The sequence below is a fragment of the Dendrobates tinctorius genome, unplaced genomic scaffold, assembly GCF_039654945.1.
Source record: "Dendrobates tinctorius isolate UK_male_01 unplaced genomic scaffold, ASM3965494v1 ptg000015l, whole genome shotgun sequence".
In the NCBI taxonomy this organism is placed as follows: Eukaryota; Metazoa; Chordata; class Amphibia; order Anura; family Dendrobatidae; genus Dendrobates; species Dendrobates tinctorius.
Window position 1 is genome coordinate 40,171,538 of NW_027361683.1, and position 25,207 is coordinate 40,196,744.

Here is a 25,207-nt window from a genome sequence, read left to right on the forward strand (position 1 = left end):
TATGTTTCATAGCGATATAGGTAGCAGAATAGGTGAAAATCAATTGGCAGTGTCAGAATCCACACAGTATATGAGACAATCGTTTACATACAGGAACCATTGCATATCTGTTATGTTTTTATATGGCCCTCACTAATAATGTTAGTATGTGTGTAAAATTTTGGCGGTGTTAAATTAACGGATTAATTCAGGGAAAAAATTGGCGTGGGCTCTGGTGAAATTCTCTGCCAGAGAGGGTAAGCCAGTGACTGAGGGCAGAAATTAATAGCCTAGAGAGGGACCGTTGTTTGTTGCAAATTTGTTAGTTATGAACAAGTCATTTTTATTCAATGGACATTATGAAGGGAGGGAGAGTTAGTGTATAGAGAATGAGTTCCTCCTCACTTTACAGAAAATCTGTGATCGTAGTTACTGTATAATCTCAAGGCTGCACCTGATTTACCCCAAATTGTCCAAGTGAATGACCCACATACCACACAGCTCAAGCCAACTTACCCATTCTTTTACTGCTGAAATAAGCTTACCTTTTATAAGCACAAACTCCATAATGGAAAGTGATAACAAGGGTAGATAGTGTGCCATTAGGTCAAGGTGTGTTGTTTCAATAGCTTGAATATATAATAAAAATGGCTGGTGCCCTTTAAAGGCCCAGGTAACCTCATCTTTCACCAGACTTGTGATCTCAACGTTAGGCCAGGCTGTACCATAAGATGCACACGTTAGAGAAAACACAAACCACCACACAAACTGCCCACAGTTGTTGACACATTCACACCAGATCAATTGACTCATACTGGAACTCTTGTACCAAATAACGATGCAGACTTTGAGAAAATATATTTATTTTTTTTTCTCCCCCAGCTCCATAACCCCACAAATGGGTAATAACACTGCACATTTTCCCCCATAAAAATAAAGACAAGTTATTCAATTATTCTGCTTTCCAAACACTGCAGGCAAAGCTGAAAACTTCAAAATTTGTTAAGGACACCTCTCAGGCTTGTCTTTTGGATTGAAAGATTGGCTGGAGTAGTGAAGTAAGAGAAACATTATCTTTACAATCTGCATTTCCCCATGCTACCTGCTTAAAGTTTGTGTTTACCACTTCCTAATTTAGTGATATTGGTCAGCTTTGTACTGAAAGTGTTAACCATGTGCTCAGATTCCAGGAATGAGCCGAGCCTGCAGCTAGGAGAATGAAGTCACCAATTGTAAGGCCCTCCAGCACTGGAGAGAAACTGCCTAAATTTGGGCAAAGGAGTGCAGCACTTATGTTGCTCGGAAGGCAGGATTTCTTCATCCATGCTAGTTCTGTGTATTTAATATTCTACCATGGTTTGTTTTAATTAAGGAATTGCAATCTACTTTATGCCAAAGCAAATTATATTTTTCATAAAGCTACACCTGTTCAAAAGGGAATAATATCTGGAAAAACTGCATCATGATACTTAGGATCTGTACATTACACATCATGGAGGTTAGACTCATTTACACATCACAGTTGTGTGCAGTTACGTGGCCACTTGAATTAAGTTGTGAAGCAAGTTACCTTTCTTGTTTTAGGCTTCAATTGGATTGCCATTCTAGAATCTGCCCATATGAATCAGCAGTTATTATCTCTACCCTCCACCTCAAATTCCAGACTGTAATTAGATGGGCCTTTCATTAAAACAGGTGGAGTGAGGATGGCCAGTCACTTTATAAGCAGGGTTAGTGGGAGGTGTTGACAGCAAGTGTTGAATACAAAAAAAAAAAAAAATATATATAGCACCCAGAACTGCATAATTATGAAGACGAGACATCATGTGGCCACAGGAGATGACTGCTAGGTCTAAGCTGCACTGCCACAGGGAAATCCTACAATACCTTACAACAGTAAGGGTGTGTGCACTCGCTGCAGATTCTGCAAAATCCACAGGTCAAAAGACCTGCAGTTTATCATCTCTACAATGGAGGAGATGGTAAACCGCAGCAGAATCCGCAGAAAGATTTGACATGTCATTTCTTTCTGCAGATTGAAAACCACAGCAAATCCACGTGGAAAATTCTGCAGCGTCGGCACAGCAGTTTTCAATTCCCATAGGCTATAAAAAGGTACTGTACAACGCAGCTAATTCTGCTGCAGATCTGCAGCATGTGCACACACCCTAATGCAGACTGAAGTGTATTAGGAGCAGTGTTCACAAACTTACAGCATGACATTGAGAGATTGCAATTCTAGATAAAAGTTACAAAAAGACACGTAAATGAGAGGCATAATGTTTGGCACAAATTTAGAAGACAAAAAACCCATAGGAATGGAAGACAAATCACCACACGGAATTACTGGTGTAAAGTATGATAAAGGTGCATTCAGCTTCACTGTCCACAAATTGCGTGGACCTGCATATCCACCCCAAGGTACTGACACATGACGCGAAAGTTCTACATGTGACTCAGCAGACCACTATATAAAAATATACAACCCATGAGCAGAAGCAAAATTACTTGCAAGGTATTTAACATTGGTTAAACATATGGCAAACGCTTCATGTAATATCCTAGGTCAGTGAAGGTGTCCACTACTGGACAACACTATAAGTGACCCCAAAATGCTGCATACATAACATAATTATACATTGCTCCTGTGCAGTCATCACTCCTCCACGCTCAACACTGGGGCCCTTGCTAATGTGGGGAGGTTGACCTGACAGGCACTGAGAAAAGGGTGCTGTACCGAGAGTGACCATTAGAGGGCAGTGGGGAGCACAGAAGAGTGTTACATAACTGCCACAGGTCAAGGTCACTGATTGGTCAAAGGTGACTGTCAGGTGACAGTGGGTGTAGCTACCAGGACTGGCTGTATAAAGGCTGAGGGAAGTTTCCAGAAGAGTCAGCCAGGGGAGCTCACTAAGAAAGGAGGGTCTGCTGCCCAGTGGAGAGCACCAGACAGTAGAGATAGTCACGGGGGGTGACCCAGGAACACAGGAGCATCAGATGGCCACAGTCTGAACAGATTAGGTACCTGTGTACTTTGAACGGGGAAACGCTGTGGTGGAAGTGCCTAGGGCAGCCACAGTGAGGAGAACCGCAGAGGACACCACTACAGTGTCACCGAGGCATCGAAGGTACCCAGGTCTGTGTGAGGAAGAAAAGTGAACAGCCCTGTCTTAAAGTGTGGACATTGGCAAAGTTGGTGAATAAAATCAGACCTGTTTAACTACAGTACTGTCTCAGTCTCCAGTCTGTTTGTGCCAAGAAGTGGGTCACCCCCCCAGTTCTGTTGGACCAGCACACCTCTCCTGCCAATCAGCAGCAGTACCACCGCATCATCGTATCATCTCTCCCAGCCCTGGCCCGGACTCCTACACCAATATCATATGTACCCTTTACATTTTCATGCAAACAAAGCATGAAGGTAACAAACAATAAGTAGATGCAGTCATGTGACATCTGTCAGGGGACAAGTGGGAGACCGTGCTAATAGCAGACAGTCATACCGGTTTGCCACTAGATCCTTTTTTTTCCACCCCTTCTATTTAAAGACAAACAACCCCCCTCACTTTTTCTTCTACATATCTTAGCAAAATGGCTCAAAAAGGGTCCAAACAATCTCCTGAAAGGCCCAAGTTTAAGATTAATGGAATTACCAATAAGCCCACAAAGTACCCAGCAGTGCTAGTTAGTTAAGATGGTGTCTTTTCACAGAGGCAAATGGTTGGCAGTAGGATCCCACCTTCCTTAAAAAGGGCCCGACTTTCTAGCAACATTAAAGATCCTTTGGTGCAGCCTTGTTAAAAATATGATCACTTAGATCAGGGTCCAGGACTTCTGTAGAAATGCACAGGTGAGGTTTCCAACACCGTGCAATGCTAAGGGAGTCCTGGAAAAATGCGCTGTTGGGAGGTACGGAGGACTGGAGTTGTGCAGCCCCGAGTAAGGCTATGTGCACACGCTGTGGATTTGGCTGCTGCGGATCCGCAGCAGTTCTGCAGACATTGTACTGTACTATGCAAGTCTATGATTTACAATCCTTTGTGCACATGCTGCGGATTTTCAACTGCAGAAAAAGCTGCGGTTTTGAGTCGGCAGAATGACATGTCAATTGTTTCTGCAGATTTAAAACTGCAGGCCAATCCACAGGTCATTTTACATGCGGTTTTACTTGCAGATCCGCAGATACAAATCCGCGCATGAATCCACAGCGTGTGCACAGCCTTAGAGAAACCACCAATTTATATTTTTGATAAAAAGGCAACCCCAGATTGGTTGTAGGTACATTTCAGGTGCAATATATACATTTTTTGTAATATATCCAGCACTTTGAGGTTATTACAACTGGTGGACAAGTAGTGGACATTACTTTTAAAATCAAAGATTAAAAATAACCACAGAACTCATCTAGTTACTTCAATATGAATAAAATAAAATCATTCTATGCATTGTTGACTTAGCAATGCACATCTTCCAAACTATTAATCTCAGACTGGACATTTAAAAAAAAAAAAAAAAAAAAAAAAAGTTAGAGGGGTCACTGAAGTATAATGGTGTACCAATCATAATATTTTACTATACTGAAAATTAGATATCACAGCTTGTGCTTCTATCATCAGTATGTATCACAATAGATTTGAACGGCTATGTGCGCATAGGATATTCTCTAGACACAGCTTACATGTATTATACTTGGCTGTGGTGTTGATTCTACAACATCCACCACATGTGGAGATGACCCAAGCCCTAGAGCAGGGTTCCCAACTCCAGTCCTCAAGGCCCACCGACAGATCATGTTTTCAGGATTTCCTTTGTACTGCTCAGGTGATAATTGCTTCACCTGTGCAATACAAAGGAAATCCTGAAAACATGATCTGTTGGTGTGCCTTGAGGACTGGAGTTGGGAAACCCTGCCCTAGAGAACCATTGTACACCAGCCAACCAATTGGCAGTAATCAAGCCCATACACCATAAAAAAAAAAAAAAAAAAAAAAAAAAAAAAAAAAAGTCAGAAGACTGTCACACCCCCAACTAATTTATGTGACCAGGTAGCTTTTTCTCAGCTTACAGGGAATCTGTCACCCTTTTTTCAAATATGAGCTGCCGGCACTGCCATCAGGGGCTTATCTACAGCATTCTGTAGTCCGGTCTTGGTCTGATGGGTGTTGAGGTCCGGGGCCTCCCTTCTTCATATGATGCCGTCCTCTTTTCTTCCTGTCGTGGCTCCGGCGCACTGCTCTGCCCTGTTGAGGGCAGAGCAGAATACTGCAGTGCACAGGTGCCAGGCCTCTCCTGGCACCTGCAGGACTCTGCCCTGCCCTCAACAGGGTAGAGCAGTGTACCAGAGCCACGACAGGAAGGAAAGAGGACAGCATCGTATGAAGACGGTGAAGGGGTGACAGATTCCCTTTAATACAGCAATACTTTTACATGACCAGTCCTTTCCTTTATTCCTGAGAAGTCAAACATTTCATTGATATGAAAATTAAGTTGCAGATCTGAAATCACTGCCACTCCAGCTCTAGGTTCCACCTACTTAACAATCTCTGCTTTGCGACTTCAAAGGAGGCAGTGGCGCTGGGGACAATAGAGCTGGAGTGACAGGCTTCAGGTCTATCAGTGCTTCAGACTCATTTGCATATCAATGCAAATACACTTTTCTGTAGTGATGGAACAGACTTCCCAGTAATTGCAGAACTGGATTTGTCTTTGAAGGAGTTGGATGCATATATAAATAGTGTGGGGTATGAAATCACACTGACAGATTCCCTTTAAAGAGAATGCTGTGAGCTCAGTGGTGCCAATTGGCCATTACTATAGTAAAGACAGCATTCTCATCACACCAAGACTTGTGTAATTTTCTTTAAGTTAAAAGTAAAATTGATCCTGGTCTCAAGCCAATATTTGTTACAGATTAATCACATGGATCTCCTGCTGTATTAAACAAGTTAATAGGCACATGATTAAGACCAGGGTATCCATCAGTGTGATCATCTCCTGCTATAGGAGGCTTCACAACAGTAATTCAATAGTTTTCCATGTAGTGATCTTTTCCAGTGATTAGTACTAGATTAGCAGTCTTGAGGTCATTTGGAACAATGCTTTACAAAACTAAGCAGTGCAGGATATTGTCTGGTGAGGAGATTACATTCTTTAGGTACCGAGACTTAATATTCCAAAAGAATGGCAGGTTCTATAGAACAAGAAAACTGGTCCAAGACGACTCCTTTTAGAAGATGTGCCGATGACACGACCCACACGTCTGCAAGGACGTGGAAGTTAAAAATCGAAACTGCTCACTTTCAATGCCAAAGGAGGCAGCACAATAATGGGCCCCAATAATCAGTATTCAGAATTTTAAAATAAAGTCACGAAACAGCTAAAACCACTTGTAGAGGATAGGGACTGTCCAGATAAAAGAATGTCTTTAGTAGTAAGCTGCATGGAATTTCTATGGTAGTTTTAGTTTTTGTTGCACAGTGGTTTTGATGTAATGCAAGTTTGCTTATCAAATTGAACCTTATCTTGCAGGACCTGAGCTCATGTTAGACATGCTTGTACACGTTTCAAATCCAACACCCTGCCTCACCCAATAACTATTGGGGCATTTCTTACCATTTACTGACTTTTGCTGAAGACTTAAAACCTGCATTTGCCAAAGTGTTGTGCAAGATTTTAAAACTCCATTTAACTATGTTGAGTTGATATACAAATGCAAAAGAGTTATTGTAAAAGCTTATTTACACAGCCTTGCGTGCGCGCAATCATTTTATCTGCCAAAAATTAAGATTAGGCCTCCACAGAGTGATAATGCCTTCCGGCAGGTTTTTATTTTTTTTTCCACGGAGGGGCGCAGGCCACAACTATGGCAGTGTAAAGAAGCCAGTTACCTCGGAGGTACATTTAATAGCACCGAACTATGCAAATATAGCAAGCCTGATATGGGTCTAGAAAGCAAATCAAGGATTTTTTTTGCAACAGGGAAAAAAAAACAAAAAAAAAAAAAACACAATATCATAAAGGAAGCTAGAACAGTGTGTGCCGAGTGATCTACATTAAAATGGTTATGCAATACTGAGCACAAGAAGAATAAAAAATGGTTTCTGTAATCTAGGAGTTGAACCAATTAAGCTTTACAGGCACTTAAGAGTTAAACTCTTACTTTGGTCCAAGTACCCAGTATTCACAGGCTCCAAAGCTTGCATCAGTGAGAAGTTAGGAGCAAAGTTGGCAAACCTTCAATACTAATGGTACTAAAAAAAAAAAAAAAAAAAAAAAAAAAAAAAAAAAAAAAAAAAGGATTGGTTGAAAGGATGGTGAATGGCTCACATAGCTAACCATTTCAATATCACAAGGGGAGGTCAAAGACAGCCAGTAACTTCTTGCTCAGTTTAGAAGACTGACAACAGAAGTTGGTCAGAGACCTAGGTAAAGTCAGTTGCAGCAGGGAAGCCAAGTCTGACAGGAATGGCTGCAAGACACCATGGGCTGGACTGGAGTAAGGTAGTAACTATTGTAGTTTCCATCACTCATGAAGGTGGCTGGCTGGTAGTAGCAGGTAAAGTTCGGGATGGCAGGAACAAGATTTTGTTCAGATAAAACCTGAATAGCCAAAGAAGCAATGAGTGTGAGAGTCTGCCGACGTTCATGTCCCATTAAGCACACAGTGCTTTCATTTACTACATTGTGAAGGGTCATTAGGTATTCATAACGTTTATCCTCCATTCCCACAAAGTGGTCCTGCAGATAGCATTTAAGTTTCCTCAATTGCTCACGAATATCTGGAAAGTCTATGAAATAACGTGAACACATGTACCGCTGCATAGTTTTCATATCAACTTCTGACTTTGGTCTAAAGCCACGCACAAGCAGGTTGCAGTATTTGAGAAGACCACCACCTCGGATTTCTTCTGGGCTTCGAGTGGCAATTACTCGATTACGCAAGTGGTCCATTGCTTCATCAAAGTCCCCAAACATGCTCTCTCCAGTCACAGCTGGATGAAAGCTTTGACATACTGGAGTCTCTAAACTCTGATTGCGTACAAGTATTGAATCCAACAGGATTTGGAAGGAATCAACACTGAACTCAAACTGTCGTCTTAGAGTGTCAACAAATTTCAGCTCTATGTTTTTTCCATTATTGTTTGATAGGGATATTAGACTCCACCTGTCACTTTCAGTACAAACCTTTACCAGTTTTTGAACATAGGCTTCTTTCAGGGTCATTGGTGTAATCTTCTCTTTATTGACCCCTACAGGCAAAAAGTCCAAGAGACAATCCAATACAGCATTCTTTACCACCTGAAATGCATCAGGACCTTTCAAATCCACCAGAAATATGAGGTCCAAGTCTTTGTAACCCAAGCCACTATCTTCATGCAGGACATGACTTGCAGCCGAACCATTCAGTTTCACCTTGTGAACCAGGATACCAGTCTGCTCTAGACGATTTCGGACTACCTGCAAGAGATACACAATGGTTTATCATCTCAAAATTATAATCCACAAATCTAGGTTTAATATATACAGAGATTGTAAACTGTTCCAGACTAAACATGCCTCTTTATTTGCATGCTCAGCAGATCTCCATGCTGTGGCATGTTTCTTAGGGACTGCACTCTCCTTTCGGCATCTGTCAGGCTTCCAAGCTTTGATCCAGCAGGTGTTTCTCCAGTAATCCATCATCTGTGATACACTCCCATATTTTAGATTATGCAACTCCCCTACTTCAGCCATACATAATACCTGGGATATGAGCGATGCTTGACACCAGGAAGTTCTACGTAAGGGAACTAATGAACAGTTCGTTTACCATAGGCAAAAAGTGATATTGCCATACAAGTCCTAGTACAATAATAAAGAGGATACCAGTGGTGGTAGTAATCATGTGCCAGCACTGAAGAACCTAGTTTTAGAGCCACAGCTAAATTCACTTTCAGGTGCATTGAGGGCATATTAGTGCAAGTACATATTGACAGACCACTAGAGAACTACCAAGGAAATTTGCTTGTGGCTTCACAAGTTTGACTTCAGTACTAGCACAGAGGATAACTGTTTAGTAATCAATTTCATCAGGGGTGAATCTAGAATCTTGCATGTTGGTCAGATTCATGGGCCCTTGTAGCATTCTAGATCCTATAAAGACATATGGTTCATCCCCCATGTAATAAGATCCTTAGTCCTGGCTCCTTCTTGCAATAGTCTCCTCCATCCTGGGTCCCATGCTATAACATTCCCCTGTTCTGGGCCCCTTCGTCTTCTCCAGTACATTTTAAAGACAAAACAATTATTCTTGCCATACCTCCACCCACTTCTGTAGCTAGCACCCGACTATGGCAGTGCATGATGTCACTGCCATGTGCTGCAAGTCACAGGCAAGCTGATGTCACATCTGAGGACCCCCTTCCAACATGGGTCTGGCCATACCCTCTGGAGACCCCAATAGATACGCCCCTGCTAGTTTCAACATTAAAGTTCTCATGACAGGTTGCCTTCAAAGAGAACCTGTCAGCAGTTTTGGCAGATATAAGATGCGGCCACTGCCTTTCAGGGCATTATAGAATGCTGTAGATAAGCACCCGAACGATAAGAAAAATGAAAAATAAGTTATTATACTCACCAGGGGCAGACTGGTCCAATGGATGTCGCAGGTCTGGCACCTCCCATGTTCTTGCAATGCTTTCTTCACAGGCTCCCTGGCATACTTATCTGCCCTGTTGAGGGCAGCGCACAGTACTGCAGTGTGCAGGGCCTCTGACCTTTACTGGCACCTGCAGTACTTCAACAGGGAAGTTAAGTACACCTGCACTGGAGCGCAAAGAAGCAACAGGAGGGCGCCATTGCAAGAAGATGGGAGGCGCTGGACTTGGACCTGTGGCAACCCCCTGGGCAAGTATAATAAACTTATTCACTTGCAGGTCAGATAGGGGGCTTAGCTACATTATGGAATGCTGTAGATAAGCCCTGAAAGGCAGTGGCTGCATCTTATTGCAGCAAACACAGGTGACGGGTTCACTTTAAATATTGAGGTCTATATGAAGATATAATGAAACCTTTTACCCATCCTCCACTACTCATTTACAGTGTGGATGCACAAAAAGCTCTGTCTAGTGATAACCAGTCACCAAGTGCCTTGGAGATGGAGAGCTGGGAACAATTCATTAACACTTTCATAATCTCATCTGTCATCTTCCTGAAATGCAGCCTTGGAATACATTTAAGGACCAATCTTTTGCACAATTTTATAGTTTGGCATTTGTGGCACCACCACTTATGGGGTTATCCTGTACTTTTTTGCTATATGGTTCCAAGAACAGAAAGGGGTATTCCCATTCTCTTCCACTAAATTGATAGGGTGCCATTGCGGAAGCCATCCTGCTATGAAGCAGGGGACTAGCTGTCAAACTGCAAAGGAGCCAGCTATCAATCAGCATGACATCAGCTGTAGCACTGGCAACAGTAGACCATAAGAAACGGCACTGCTCCGAGTGAGGTGAAAGGAAGCAGAAGAGTCACAACCTGATCCAGCATAGATACATCACCAAGCAGATAGCAACTACCTGCAAGTTCTTAACCCCTGTACATAAAAAAAAAAAAAAATACTGGTCAGACTCTGGGACTGCAGTGCTTGTGGGGTACTCGGTACCGGGATGGTGTCAGTAGGATGTCGTCACAGCAGCGGTGACCCGGACCGTGGCCCTGGGTGCCCAAGTAATAGGGAAATGTAATGGTTTAAATGAACAGTTCATGACGCCACCTGTGGTGTTCGGCAAGTAGGATGTTAGGCCGACGCTGCATGCAGATCCTCTGGGGCTGGTGGTGTGTTGCAGCCTAGATGGTGTAGTTCCCCACAGGTGAAGCTGTAGCCCCAGGGCAGTGTGGATGCAATGGAAGAGGAGAAGTGCAGGCAGTGTGGAGAATGGTACCCAGCTGTAGCAGTGCTGAATGTGTTAGTGCACAAATGAATGGAGGACACCAGGGCTTGTAGTTCCAAAGCTTTACTCACAATCCGTTGTACACACACACACACACGTGCCTGCCTCCGGGCCGTGTCCTCCGGCTCAGAGACTCAACCTCTGGGCAAGTTAGGATTCTCCCCGCCAACATGTACCTTTCTCAACGACTCCTCTATGGCACCTTAAAGTGTGAAGTACTCCTAGTACTGAGTTACACTGGAGTTCCTCCTGACTGATGTTCCCAAGAACCCTACTTGTATGGCAGACAGCTGTAGCCTGCTTCAGGGACTCCCTTCTCCTTAGTCTCAGCTTTCTATCCAATTGCTGTTGTGCCCCAAGTCTTAGATGGGAGTAGTGCATTTACAGCCAACTACTCCACCAGTGTCTGCTGCAGAACCACAAGTGTCCATACAACCTCATGGACCGGGCCCCAGCCTTGCGCTGAGAACCTATAGGCAGAGTTCCTCTTCTAACCCACGTCCTCTGTTCTCTCTACTCCGTTCTGTACTTGTCTTTCTTAAGGAAGCTTAGGTTTCAGTTCTACATCTTTCTCCTTTCCTGTGCCAGCTGGCTCAGATCACTGAGGCAGCTGCAGCACTCCTTCCTCCATCCCTTCTTCCAGGGATCCTCACTCCTGTCTGAGTGACTTCCTACCCGACTGACCTTCTGTCTGACTCAGTCATCCTACACTGTCCCACTCTTATGCAACTTAACTCCACCCACCTCCCAGCATGTTCAGTGTTCCAAGCAGGGAACCACCAAAGGTGCTCTGCTACCCTCTGAGCAAGGAGCTGCAGTGTGGTTATGCAGAACTACCCTGTTGTGTGGGGTGCGAGTGTTGGTGTGGAAAGGAGTTCCCACCTTACCCAGATGGTGGGGCACTACACCTTAGGAGAAGGTGCAGTACCTCTGGCGACTGAGCCTCAGGGGCATCACACTTGCGTTGGAATCTGTACTGGGTGGGCCAGTTATATGTATACACCTAAATAAAATGGGAATGGTTGGTGATCTGAACTTCCTGTTTGTGGCACATTAGTATATAGGGGGTGGACTTTTCAAGATGGGTGGTGACCATAGCAGCCATTTTGGATCCAACTTTATTTTTCCCAATGGGAAGAGGGTCAAGTGAGACTTAGTGTTTCACAGGAAAAAAATGGTGTGCTTGGTTTTGATGTAACTATTCTTCCATGAGTTATTTACAAGTTTATGACCATTTATAAAATGTGTTCACAGTGCTGCCCATTGTGTTGGATTGTCAATGCAACCCTCTTCTCCCACTCTTGACACACTGATGGCAACACCACAGAAGAAATGCTAGTCTAAAAGGGGTCAGATTCCTTGTAGGAATGCTTGGACCTGACACCCATAATGTGGTGGTGCATTATCTTGCTGGAAAAACTCAGGGAACGTGCCATCTTCAGTGCATAAAGAGGGCAACACATCATGTAGCAGTTTCAGATATCCAGTGGCATTGCAGTGCATAAAGAGGGCAACACATCATGTAGCAGTTTCAGATATCCAGTGGCATTGAGGTTTCCATTGATGAAGAATGGCCCCACTTGCTTTGTACCCCATATACCACACCATACCATCAATTATGGGTGTCAGGTCCGAGTATTCCTACATGAACAGTTTCCTGGCAAGTGGATTGGTTGTCATGGGCCAGTTAAATGGCCACCAAGGTCTCCTGATCTGACCCCCTTAGACTTTTATCCAGGGCTGTGGAGTCGGAGTCGGTAGAAATGTACCGACTCCAGCTTTAAAAAAAAATGTATTAATATTTCATAATTGAACTTTCATATGAATTTTATAAATGTTACTCAAATATATATGTTCTACCAAACTATGAACAGTGATAAGCAGTTCTGCTGGAGATAGAGACATTTCTTACTTCTTGTGTGTCACTGTTCTCCACTGCCCTTATCTAATCTTATACTTGGTTAACCTCATGCTGCCCCAACCCCCCTACTTACAATGTATGAAACTGAAAGTGAAAATGTGTTGCAAATTCTTAGTAGTAAAGCTCCTCCTCTAGACTAGATCATACTAGGTGTGCGTCTTCCAAGCATCTCACAGCTGCCTGCTACTCAGAAGAGGAAGACTGTAAGAAGTATTATCCTTTCAACAAACTTTGCATCAGTTAACTGAGTACATGAGGAATAATAACAGTATTACTGACCACTATATCAGTTGTACGACCTGGCAATAATTTTGTACAATTGTTTTTAGGAAAAACAATTGTCATTTGGATTGTGAATGCAGAATTAAAAGCCTGAGAATGTCAAAGCAGCATCACATTAAATCAGCTGTATTTGAACATTTCACCATCACTCAAGATAGAAAACATTATGTCTGTCAGTGTATGACAAATGATCCAGACAAAAACAAATGCTGTGAAGCCAAGATGAGTGCATATTCAGGCAAAGATAAAAATGCTCCTACCAGAGCTTCTAATCTAAAGAGACATTTACAGCGCTTTCATCCAGAAGTACTGAAAGCAGTGGATGAGAGACTGCATCCAAACCAATGAACCAGTGCCCAGCTCTTCCAGCTAGAGTTGAGCGGCTTTGGTCGGATCGGGTTTCATGAAACAAAATTTGTTTCAGATGAAACTCGTCCGACTAGGGCAAAAAAAGTCGGAGTTTCGTCCAACTTTTATTTCCCATTGACTTGCATTGGGGTCAGGTTTCGGACGAAACTCCGACTTTTTTTGCTCTAGTCGGACGAGTTTCATCTGAAACAAACTTTGTTTCATGAAACCTGATCCGACCAAAGTCGCTCAACTCTACTTCCAGCCAAACAAAGGAGCAGAGAACTTTGCAGCCATCAGTTGCAAGATATTTTGTCAGTGACAAAGTTACTGTGACAATGACAGTAGATACATTTAAAAAAACAGATTATAGAGCTTGTTGTAAAGGATAGTGTGCATATTTCATTATTTTCACGACCAGCTTTTATGTGTCTGAATGGGGAAATGGGCCGCAAGCTTGGTGTTTCTCTGGAGAGAGAGTTAGAAAATTAGTAATCGAAGAAGCTTTTAAACAAAAAGAACTTAAAAAAACTCTCAAGGGACACTGTTTCTTAAAATGGATGCCTGCACACGTCACAGAGTGAACCATTTTGCCATCAATGTCAGATTTGTTTGTGACAAAAATGAAATAGTTACCAAGACACTGGCAGTAAAAGACACCAAAGCTCATCACACCAGTGAGTTTCTCCAGGTCTTGGTGGAAAAGGTTCTGCAAGACTATGAACTTAAAAAAGAACAAGTTCTTTCTGTCGTAACTGACAATGCTTCAAATATGATAAGTACTATTAAGCTAATGAAAGTAATGATGGTGACCAGCAGCTAGAAGAACATTCTGGGTCCACAGACACAAATGTTTGAAATAGAGGAACACAGTATTGTAACTGAGGAGCAAACTGAAGTTGCTCCAAATGAACAGCAACATGATAGTTTAGATGATCTTGTTGAAACTGTGTCAATGTTCTTTCATTCATCACATGCGCTGTGTTGTGCATACGCTACAGCTGGCTATAAGAGACAGTCTGCAAGAAGGACATGCTGCTGCACTGATTGGCAAGGTGAGAAAATTGGCTACTGTTGCCAGAACCCCTAAAGTTGACTCAATTTTGAAGAGACGTGCTGGAAAAGGGGCAATTATTGATCAAGCCACACGATGGGGCAGTACTTAATGATTCAGCGCTTGGTTGAACTGAAAACCTTTCTTGTAGACATGGCTAACCCTCAACTGACACTAAATGAAAGTCAGTGGAATCAGGTGACAGAGCTGGAAAAATTGCTAGAGCACCCATTTACAGTGACTAAAAAATTACAAGCAGAGGACTTAACTCCAGGTATTTTCTTAAAGGAGTGGAAGAACCTGATGTTTCGCCTGTCCCAAAGAGGAGGGTTAATTGCAAGTGGCATTGCTACATCAATGAAACGGAGAGAGGAGCTACTATTACAAAATAACATTCTTTTGGCAGCTGTTTATGTAGACCCAATGCATCGGATTCTTCTAGATGATCAACAGCTAAGTAAAGGAAAAGAAGCTCTGTTTGAAATAGCAGTAAGGATGAAAGGGTTGCAGAACAGTCAGGAGGAACAAGAAGAATGTGGTCGTCCTGCCACATCTTCACCCTCATCATCAACTGATGAAGAATTTAATTTCGAAAAATATTTGGATCACAAGGACCGTGCAAAGCGTTCCCGCATAGAAGAGTCATCCCCATCAAGGAACACAGCCAGTACATTTCAGCAGAATTTTTCACGTGCACTAAAAGAAATTGAGAAATTTGACCGTTCATCAAAAATAACAGTGCAACAAGCGATTCCTCTGTATCCTGACATTGTCAGAGATGTTGCCCGAGTGGTTACTGCTTTGCCACCAACACAAGTTAGTGTAGAGAGGTTGTTCTCTGCTCTCAAAATAATTAGATCAGATTTGAGGGCATCCATGAAGGAGGATCTGACAGAGGCAATACTTTTTCTGAGGACAAATTTATAGATTTCTTCTTATTAACTGCATAAAAGTGTTTATTGCATATTTACTTACAGTTTATAAAAGTTATTTGCTATATTCTAATTGTATTCTAATAAATGTAGTTTTTGCTCTAAGTGGTCTGATTACTTATATGATGGTGAGAAACTGAATAAGCACGATGTTTAATATTTTACAACAGTAAATTTGTTGTTATGAATTGGCCATTTATGAAGGAGCCGGAGCCTGATAAAATCCAGGAGTCAGAGTTGCAACTGTGGCTTACCGACTCCACAGCCCTGCTTTTATCTTTGGGGTCATCTGAAGGCAATTGTCTATGCTAAGATACAAGATGTGAAGCATCTGAAACAATGAATACTGGAAGCCTGTGCTAGCATTTCTTCTGTGGTGTTGCTATCAGTGTGTCAAGAGTGGGAGAAGAGGGTTGCATTGACAATCCAACACAATGGGCAGCACTTTGAACACATTTTATAAGTGATCATAAACTCGTAAATAACTCATGAAGGAATAAAGTTACGTTAAAACTGTCATGGTCCAGTCTAGAGTTTATTTTCTGCTGTTTTCACTCCGGACTGGTCATGCAAGGGTTAATCTCAGCCTCGTTCTGGAGCTAGCTGGGCTATTTCAGTCTGTCACAGCCTGCTGACCAGTGTTATTGATAGCTCAAGCTTCCAGTTTAGAGCCTCTGACCCTTGTACCTTGGTGATCCTCCTGCCTTTGACTTGTATCAAAGTGTATGACCCGGACTGATCTCTGAACCCCCCTCCCATATACTAATGTGCCACAAACCAGAAGTTAATATCACCAACCATTCCCATTTTATTTATGTGTAGCCATATAAATGGCCCACTCTGTTTTGACAGCCACTGGCCCATTAAATTCTTCCTGCTCTGTGAGCACGAGCGTTCACTACTGAACTCTGAGGCATGTGCAACAAAAGATTACATCCTGACACCAGTGTCAGCCTTAGGATTCACTTTGTGGGCAATATTAGTGAGCGATTCTAAGGCCCGCTTCAGAAGTAGTTTAACTATTCAAATTGCCCTTGTAAATGAAAAGATTCCTCACCCCCAACCTATAGGGAAATGCTACAGATCAACAATTAGGAAATTATTAATGGCAACTACTGGAAACATTGCATATAACCAAAACTAGTATGACTTGGCAGCCAATTAATGCAAAAAAAAAAAAAAAAAATCTAGGACAAGTTCTTCCAAAAGAAATTAATGACAGTAAATACTTACACCTATTATCCTAAAAAACAGCTTAACCAGGAGGAGCTGGTTTGTATGGGGAGATCACACAAGCTCAAGACAAATCACTTACATGGATGAAGATTACAAATTCCATCTAGGCTACAAAGCATGGTCACCAAGTGAGTACATTTGTATCAAGTCATAGAAACCGGTCTCAGGTAAATGTATCAGGAGTGTTTATTAGCTACAGTAACCAGCAGTAAACACCCAAGTCCTAACATCCTTGGAATGAACTGGTATTGGCTCAATTATATAAGAATATGAACTTTAATATCAGTTTGCATATCCACCTATAATCAATTCATACATGACTGGAAATGTACCTTACTCTCATCTTGCCCAACAGCTGAGCCAGCAAAATGCCAGCTAGGGTGGAAATTCACACCACACCCCATGCTCTGTAGTTCTCAACACAGTGTGCTACAATTCTAGCTGTTTGAAAGCTTCAGGGGCAGGATGGCACATATGTCTTTATTAGTGAGCCACAAGTAACATTTTATTGCAAAAGCCATATGCTCTGTGCTGAGAGAATAAGGGTGTACACACGCTGCGGATTCTGCTGTGGATCCGCAGCGGATTTGGTCCTGTGGATCTGCCCCAGTTTCTGCTGCAGTGTACAGTACCATTATAATCAATGGAAAATGAAATCTGCAGTGCACAGGTGTGGAATTTTCCATGCGGATTTGCTGCGGTTTCAAGTCTGCAACATGGCAATTCTTTGTGTGGATTCTGCTGCGGATTGGCACCTGCTCCATGACAGGTATCAAACTGCAGGGGAAAACCGCAGGGTAATCTGCAGTAAATCCACAGATAAACTGCAGGTCTTTTGACCTGCAGATTAGACAAATCTGTGTGGAAAATTCCACAGCAGATTCCGCAACGTGTGCACACACCCTTACACAAATCCGTGCCGAAAATTCTGCAGTACAATCTGCAGTGTGTGCACACACCCTTACTCGTTGCAGTCTACAGTTTTAATATGCAGACATTTTATGTAGTTCCATAAACAATTCAGTCCCAATAGTACTATAGGGCAAGTCAGAACCAGCCACTGATGAGAGGGGAGGAGGTAGAAGGGGGTAAGGAATGTTTATGGTATGTGCACACTGCAGATTCGCAGCAGATCCGCAGCAGATTGTGGAACTGCTGCGGATCCGCAGGGCCAGACAGTGTACAGTACATGCAAGTCTATGGGATTTACAATCCGCAGTGCACATGCTGTGGTTTCACTGCGGAAAAGCTGCAGTTTTAAATCTGCAGAAAGAACTGACATGTCAATTCTTTCTGCGGATTCTGCTGCAGTTTGATGCCTATTCCATTGTCCAGGTGTCAAACTGCAGGTCACTTTACCTGCAGATCCGCATGGAAAAATCCGCTGGTGAATCTGCAGCGTGTGCACATAGCCTTACACAGGCCTGGGCCACCATGTAAAAATATGGCACTTTTTGCATTGTCCATATAAGAATGTAATAAAAAAAAATAAGATATATAATTTTAAGGCTTCCATGATTTTTTAAACTGTAAAAAGTTTTAAAGTTCAGTGAAGACAGCTCATGGCTACATCAGTATTATGGGTTGTAGACCTGCATCTTAGAATCAATCTTGTAGTCTAATGTGTGTCTGATTTTTTTGATAAGGCAGACAAATAAAGTCAGGTTGTCAAACCTGCTGCCGCTATACCACCAGCAATTAGTTATGCAGCCGGAGTTTAGCAATTCATAGATTCCCATGTAGAAGCGTGCAGTTTTGTCATGGTTACTAGAAATGCAGGTGTGAAACATTGAACTACCGCTGCACAAGTGTGAAAGGCTTAGTGGCCCAGACAAAGTGACTGGGACCAGCAACAATGCCAAATGCTTCCTATGGGGAATTTGGATTTCAGAATCTGACAGTTTTTTTAAATTTAAAATCATTACCTAAAGATTCTGCAATGGTATGGACTAGAGACATGTGTATGCCAAACTTTCCTCAGTATAGTTTTCTTTTCCCAATTATACACTTCATTAATATGAGGTGGGAAGGGGTGGCTAAAGGACACCCTTGCTGGGTCTGCCCGTATCCTTCAGATGGCTGGTCAGAAATTGCAGTCAAAGTACATTATAGGTTTTGATTTCCAAATACACCCCATCGCCTCCACTCATAAGTAATGCAAAGTCGATTTTTTTTCTCCAAGTAACAAATCCAACCTGCTAATGCAACTGTGGGTCAGATTAAAAGTCCCACACTCTAAGAAAGGCAGAAAGCCACATTATAGTGCCAGTTTTTAGCTACTGACATTTGCAAGCATGAACATTAATAGGCTTTTATCCTGTCAAGAGCCACATAACACCAAGATGTCTCAGATTGAAGATGAATGTTTGCTGCTATAGTCAGTCTGACCTATAGAGGCAGGAGCAGTTCAGAATTTACACAGTGCATATTAAGCCTAGGCCTAAATGGCAACTTTGGCTACACCACCTTTTGTGTAGTCAGAATTAACATGTCACTACTATACCACAGTGCAATACAAATTAAGAAGGTCGCATTATGAGCCTTAGGGTACTGCAACAAAGCAAATCGCAAAAGAGTCAACACTTCTGATTAGGTTGGCACATAGCCCTAGCCTTCTGAAGTGTGCTAGCTATAAGACACATAGTAAGCAACCAATACCCAAAACTGACAAGATGTAGCTCTCCTCTCCCTTCAATGAGCCAATATAAAGAGGAATTTTAAGTTCCATTTGCAACCTTCTAAAACCTGATCTGCAGAGATTCCTTCTTAATGACTTGCATATACACCAAATATACTTCCCATGACAAATGGCATCTAGCTGCAGTTTAACAGATAGACAAAATCCCAAAATCCCAAGCTCTTGAGTTCAGCTACATAGCTCATAGTCCCAGATGAATAGGAGGATGACAGTCATAACATCCTTGGAGTGCCAGAAGACAGGTTTGTCTCATCTGCAGGCAGCTCACAGGGTGTGGAAGAAAGCACTGTACAGTATGAAGCAGTGAGTAACCAGCTAGAGATCACTTCACACCCAGAAGAGCTGTAGTCTACCAAGTTGAGAAAATATTTCCACTGGGAGGTTATTTTCTCCTGCATGAAAGATACAGGGGGTTAACAAGAAGCAAACCATACATCACATGCCATTTTAGGTACTCCTTTGAATGTGAGAAAAGTGATGCAAAATTACTAGAGCAGTTGGAACTAGATTTTGGCAAAAATGCAACAGGGCTATAAACCAAAAAGGGTATATCCACACTTTTACCTAGACAGGTTTGGAGCAAGTCCACAAGAGTGCCAGCCAAGTGATCAAAAGAATGAGCACTCATTTCAACCTAAAAATAATTAGCTGTTCAGTCTTTTCAGCACCTTTCAACCACTTCAGGTTTGCAAAGATGACAAATGCTCAAAAGTAGTAATCTGACCACTCTGGCATCTTCCACTCTGAAAACTACACTTTACAAGACACCTGTGCAATCACCCCAGTAGTTTTCTTTGTTGAGTGATGCCAAGGTGGGTGGGGGACATACACACCCCACATTGGTTTACAAACTTCCAAAATAGGCGAGATTCCAGCACATCTTCCTCTTGAAAGAGGCTGTGTGAATATTCCCTTATGTATACCAATATGTGACGAACAGCCCACCGCTGTTCGCCACTTACGGGGGTCTCGCTGCCAACAAAACGTGACAGCAGACCCTGCGTCACCACTATGTCACAATCCCACCACTGACACCGGTGTATCAGCGGACAGAGGGACGCGACACTGCCAGCACATGGCTATCACAGGCGCCGTGGGAGCTTATCTTAGTTATCCCACCACTGGCACCATGTGACCAAAAATATCCAGAAAGCTAATCTCACTCTAACAATTTGCCGCAGGGGGGTTTAATTTGGATGTCCCACCACTGCTATCAATCTTCCAAGTACTGTGGGGATTTATGTATATCCCGCTTATAGTTCCACTTTGGAACTCGCAGCTCTCTGGCGCCCCCCCCCCCCTTACCCTCAGGTCAGTCAGGGAACTGCACCTTGGTGTGAATGGCAGTTAGGCTACTGCAGTAGGGGAATCAATGCTGAGGCCACAGCCCCTTATTCAGCAATATAAGACCCTTCTGTACTGCCAGCTAGCCGCAATAGCCGAACACAACGCACTGCCACCATCCACAGTTTACTTAATTCAGTGTTAAATTGAGTCCGTGGCAAACCCCTTGAATTAGTAGCGTAATTATCTAACAAAGGTGTATAGTAGGGAATATGGTCTTTTAAGACTTCAGAGTCCATTAGGAAGAAAAGAAAAATAAGCGACTGAAGAGAACAGTCAAGTGACCTCTAAAACAATTCAAACAAGACAGAAACATGGTGGTTATGCAAGGGTCCTAGAAGCTACAGGAAGGAATGCAGCACTGAGCTCAGGGTCTGGAGGAGGATGGCCCTCTGTCACACAGTGGTACCTGGTAAGTGGGACACTTATCTACTTTCAGTATGAAAGACCCTACTACATTTGTCATGCTAGTCACAAGTGTGGCCAAACTGCTTCCTGGAGCACAAGGGCATTTATGGGCCATCTCTGGCTTGTCTCAAATGCCATGTACAAGCAAGCCACCACTTACAGGGCATCTACACTGGCCCATTGTAAACAGTCACTCCAAGGGCAAGCGCCTCTGCCAGCGATCAGTTACTGTATACAGGCTGCCCAATATCTGATGAACGGCTGCATGTTTTGGGCATAAATGATATTTCTTCATTTAGTTCTCTTCATATAAGTTTGTTTACTGCACAAACCAACACCATAAAGTCACAGCACTTGATTGTAACATGCACCAAGGTCCAATTATCTCAAGACTAGATAAGTGTACACAGTGGCGGATTATAATGAGGTCAATTTGGGCAGTTGCCCCGGGCCCAGTGGGGTTAAGGGGCCCACAGCCCAGGCCAGTAAATTGCCCCATTATAATCCACCACCGCGCAGGGCCGGATTATAGGCAGGGCAGGCGGGGCTTCAGCCCCGGGGCCCCCACCACAAGAGCTTCTAAGGGGGCCCCCACCACATTCCTGCTGGCTGCTGCAATGGCACTCCATCTTCTCCCCACCTAAAAGTGAGTGACCGTGGGGGCGGCATTATGTGCTCTGCTACCAGCAGCATCTACAAGTAGCGTGAACGCTGATGCTGCTGGTAGCGTGCAAAGGCTTGTGATGAGATCACAGGAGGTAAGGTGTCAGGGCCCCCGATCATGTGACCCCTGTCTCCTCCCCTCCTGTGACCTCATCACAGGTCCTGTGCGCACAGCACAGAGCACTGAGAGCAGCCATGTATGTGGAGTGCGGCTCTGCGGGTGGAGGTCGGTGCCGGAGGCCCCATTATTCTCTATGTGGAGTGCGGCTCTGCGGGTGGAGGTCGGTGCCGGAGGCCCCATTATTCTCGATGTGGAGTGCGGCTCTGCGGGTGGAGGTCGGTGCCGGAGGCCCCATTATTCTCGATGTGGAGTGCGGCTCTGCGGGTGGAGGTCGGTGCCGGAGGCTCCATTATTCTCGATGTGGAGTGCGGCTCTGCGGGTGGAGGTCGGTGCCGGAGGCTCCATTATTCTCTATGTGGAGTGCGGCTCTGCGGGTGGAGGTCGGTGCCGGAGGCTCCATTATTCTCTATGTGGAGTGCGGCTCTGCGGGTGGAGGTCGGTGCCGGAGGCTCCATTATTCTCTATGTGGAGTGCGGCTCTGCGGGTGGAGGTCGGTGCCGGAGGCTCCATTATTCTCTATGTGGAGTGCGGCTCTGCGGGTGGAGGTCGGTGCCGGAGGCTCCATTATTCTCGATGTGGAGTGCGGCTCTGCGGGTGGAGGTCGGTGCCGGAGGCTCCATTATTCTCGATGTGGAGTGCGGCTCTGCGGGTGGAGGTCGGTGCCGGAGGCTCCATTATTCTCGATGTGGAGTGCGGCTCTGCGGGTGGAGGTCGGTGCCGGAGGCTCCATTATTCTCGATGTGGAGTGCGGCTCTGCGGGTGGAGGTCGGTGCTGGAGGCTCCATTTTTCTCTATTCGGAGTGCGGCTCTGCGGGTGGAGGTCGGTGCTGGAGGCTCCATTATTCTCTATGTGGAGTGTGGCTCTGCGGGTGGAGGTCGGTGCTGGAGGCTCCATTATTCTCTGTGTGGAGTGGGGCTCTGCAGGTGGAGGTCGGTGCTGGAGGCTCCATTATTCTCTATGTGGAGTGCGGCTCTGCGGGTGGTGATCGGTGCTGGAGGCTCCATTATTCTCTATGTGGAGTGTGGCTCTGCGGGTGGAGGTCGGTGCTGGAGGCCCCATTATTCTCTATGTAGAGTGTGGCTCTACGATTCGTGACCCCCGTCACGTGACGAGGGGGGCCCACAGAGTCTGAACTGCCCCGGGCCCTGGCTACCCTTAATCCACCCCTGAGTGTACAGCAAAAAAAGGGGGAGAAAAAAAAAAAAAAAAAAAAAAAAAAAAAAAAAAAGGTACACAGAAGCCTGCAGGATTAGAGCATATGTAGATAAGATATTGACAAGCAGCACAGTTTACCTGTGTGTAATTAGTGTACAGTGCACACCATAGAGGGTAACTAGTCACTACTGCAGCCCTGGTGCTGCCGGTCACTGACCGCTGCGTCCATGTTCCCTGCTCCAGGCCAGGCTCACAGGAAGCCAACACCTGAGCTGCACACACAGGGTTATGGCATTACAATAAGGGTGCAGCTCCGTGGGGGAATGAGCCTTAGGCTATGTGCACACGCTGCAAATCCACCCGCAGATTTGTATCTGCGGATCCACGGGTAAAATGACTTGCGGACTGGCCTGCGGTTTGCCACCTGGACAATGGAATAGGTAGCAAACCGCAGCAGAATCTCAGTGGAAAAACCGCAGCATGTGCACAGCAGATTGTAAGTCAGACTTACATGGTACTGTACACTGTCTGCAGATCCGCAGAGGCCAAATCCACAGCGTGTGCACATAGCCTCATTCCTCCTGGGAGCCGCTGGCTTTCAGCGAGTCATGCCCGAAGCAGCTAGTTACCAGGCCGGAGTGTGCGGGCCAGGGACGGACCAATACCAGGAATCCAGCTCACCCACATGAGACTGGCAGGCCGCCAGGGAACTGATCAGCACGACCCCACCGACAGTGACCTAGAGCTAGCCATGCGGCTACGGGTGACTTTGACAGCCCTGATGGGAAGGTGAGGCCACCAGCCACACTATCCCACCATACAGGATGAGGCCTGCCATTTATTGCTGATCCTTACAGCCCTAACCAGAGGGCTCACAGGATCGGTGTACCCCCCAGAGGATCCCATGCACCACACTCCCTTGGAGAAGGCCCGAACACAATCCAAGGGGCAGAGAATAAGAGAGAGTTAACCACTTGTGAGCCGATTCCGGGTCCTCTATACTGGAGACACGTGTGGAAGGGCAGGATGGAGGCAGCCATAGAGGGACATGGCTCCAGGCCTCCCCTGGCTGATAGCAGAGGACACTAGCCGCACTCAGCACCCCCGCCCGCAGGAATGGCAGCCCCGCCCGCAGCCTCCGCACCACGTGTGTGACAGCCGCACGCCTTACCTGCACCAGGTGCCGGAGCTGGCAGGACAGGGTCGGGAAGTTCCCGCGCCCGTGGATGGGCACACTCTCCCTCAGGATGGCGTCCAGGCGGCGCACCTGCTGCCACGAGAGGACGCTGAAGCGCTGGGAGTCGGCCGCTACGGGAGACGACATGGCTGCTGCTTTCCGGGAGTCGTACGCTGACACGGCAACAGGTCCTGGAGGAGGAGGCGGTGTGTGAGTGAGAGGCGCGCAATTAAAAAGTCTCTAAAAGCCGTGACAGAACATTAAAACGAGGCCAGGCCGCTCCAGGGAGGATGTCAGGTGCGGGTCAAGGCGAGCAGGCCGCACAAGCAATGACACTGACAGCCAGAAAACCCACAGAGCAACGCCCCGTCCGCGGTCTCTTATATACTCATCGTACACCTACTCTGATTGGACGAGACGCACGTCTGCTATCTGCCTTCTCTCTCACGGTAGCTTACGATTGGCGGGGAGAAAGTGCTTAGCTACGTGCTCCCCCAGCCCGCCCCAATACTGACGCTCACTATAGCCGGACAGCTGCCAGACACAGGCTGTTCTTATTGGCTGACGTTTAAGCCCCCTCCCCCCGGAAGGAATCCCAGTTTTGATTGGTTAGAAAACAATGCATGCTCATTTAAAGGGACAGTCGTTTGACAGTTCACCCGGCGTGCTGGTAAATGAGTGTCTGACGGGCGAGTGCGAAAGTCCGGCGCAGCCAGCACGTGTGATCAGCAGCAGCGCCGGGTGAGGGCGGGTGCTCCACCTTCCGGGTAACCCCTTAATGACAAAGCCTGTTTGAATTAACGAAAATATATATTTTTTAAATGGTCATCTCGTTTAACTCCTTAATGACCGGGTCAAGTTATATAATTCTGACCACTGTCCCTTTATGAGGTAATAACTCTGGAACGCTTCAACGGATCCCTCTGACTCTGACATTGTTTTCTCGTGACATATTGTGCT

General features: G+C 44.9%; 1 protein-coding gene across 1 annotated transcript; it reads right to left on the reverse strand.

Annotated features, from left to right (window-relative positions):
* Nucleotides 1-825: 825 nt before the first annotated feature.
* Nucleotides 826-24,613, reverse strand: TENT5B (terminal nucleotidyltransferase 5B). Its single transcript, XM_073563973.1, has 2 exons — nt 24,242-24,613; nt 826-8,433 (listed from the first exon to the last, which is right to left on the reverse strand). The coding sequence occupies exons 1-2, from the start codon at nt 24,392-24,394 to the stop codon at nt 7,408-7,410; spliced, it is 1,179 nt and encodes a 392-aa protein (XP_073420074.1). The 5' UTR covers nt 24,395-24,613; the 3' UTR covers nt 826-7,407.
* Nucleotides 24,614-25,207: the final 594 nt, after the last annotated feature.

Excerpts from the sequence above, each read along its gene's own strand:
- TENT5B (XM_073563973.1), bottom strand. The coding sequence starts at position 24,394 with ATGTCGTCTCCCGTAGCGGCCGACTCCCAGCGCTTCAGCGTCCTCTCG. Across the intron at positions 8,434-24,241 it reads AGCTCCGGCACCTGGTGCAG|GTAGTCCGAAATCGTCTAGA; the intron begins GTAAGGCGTGCG and ends TATCTCTTGCAG.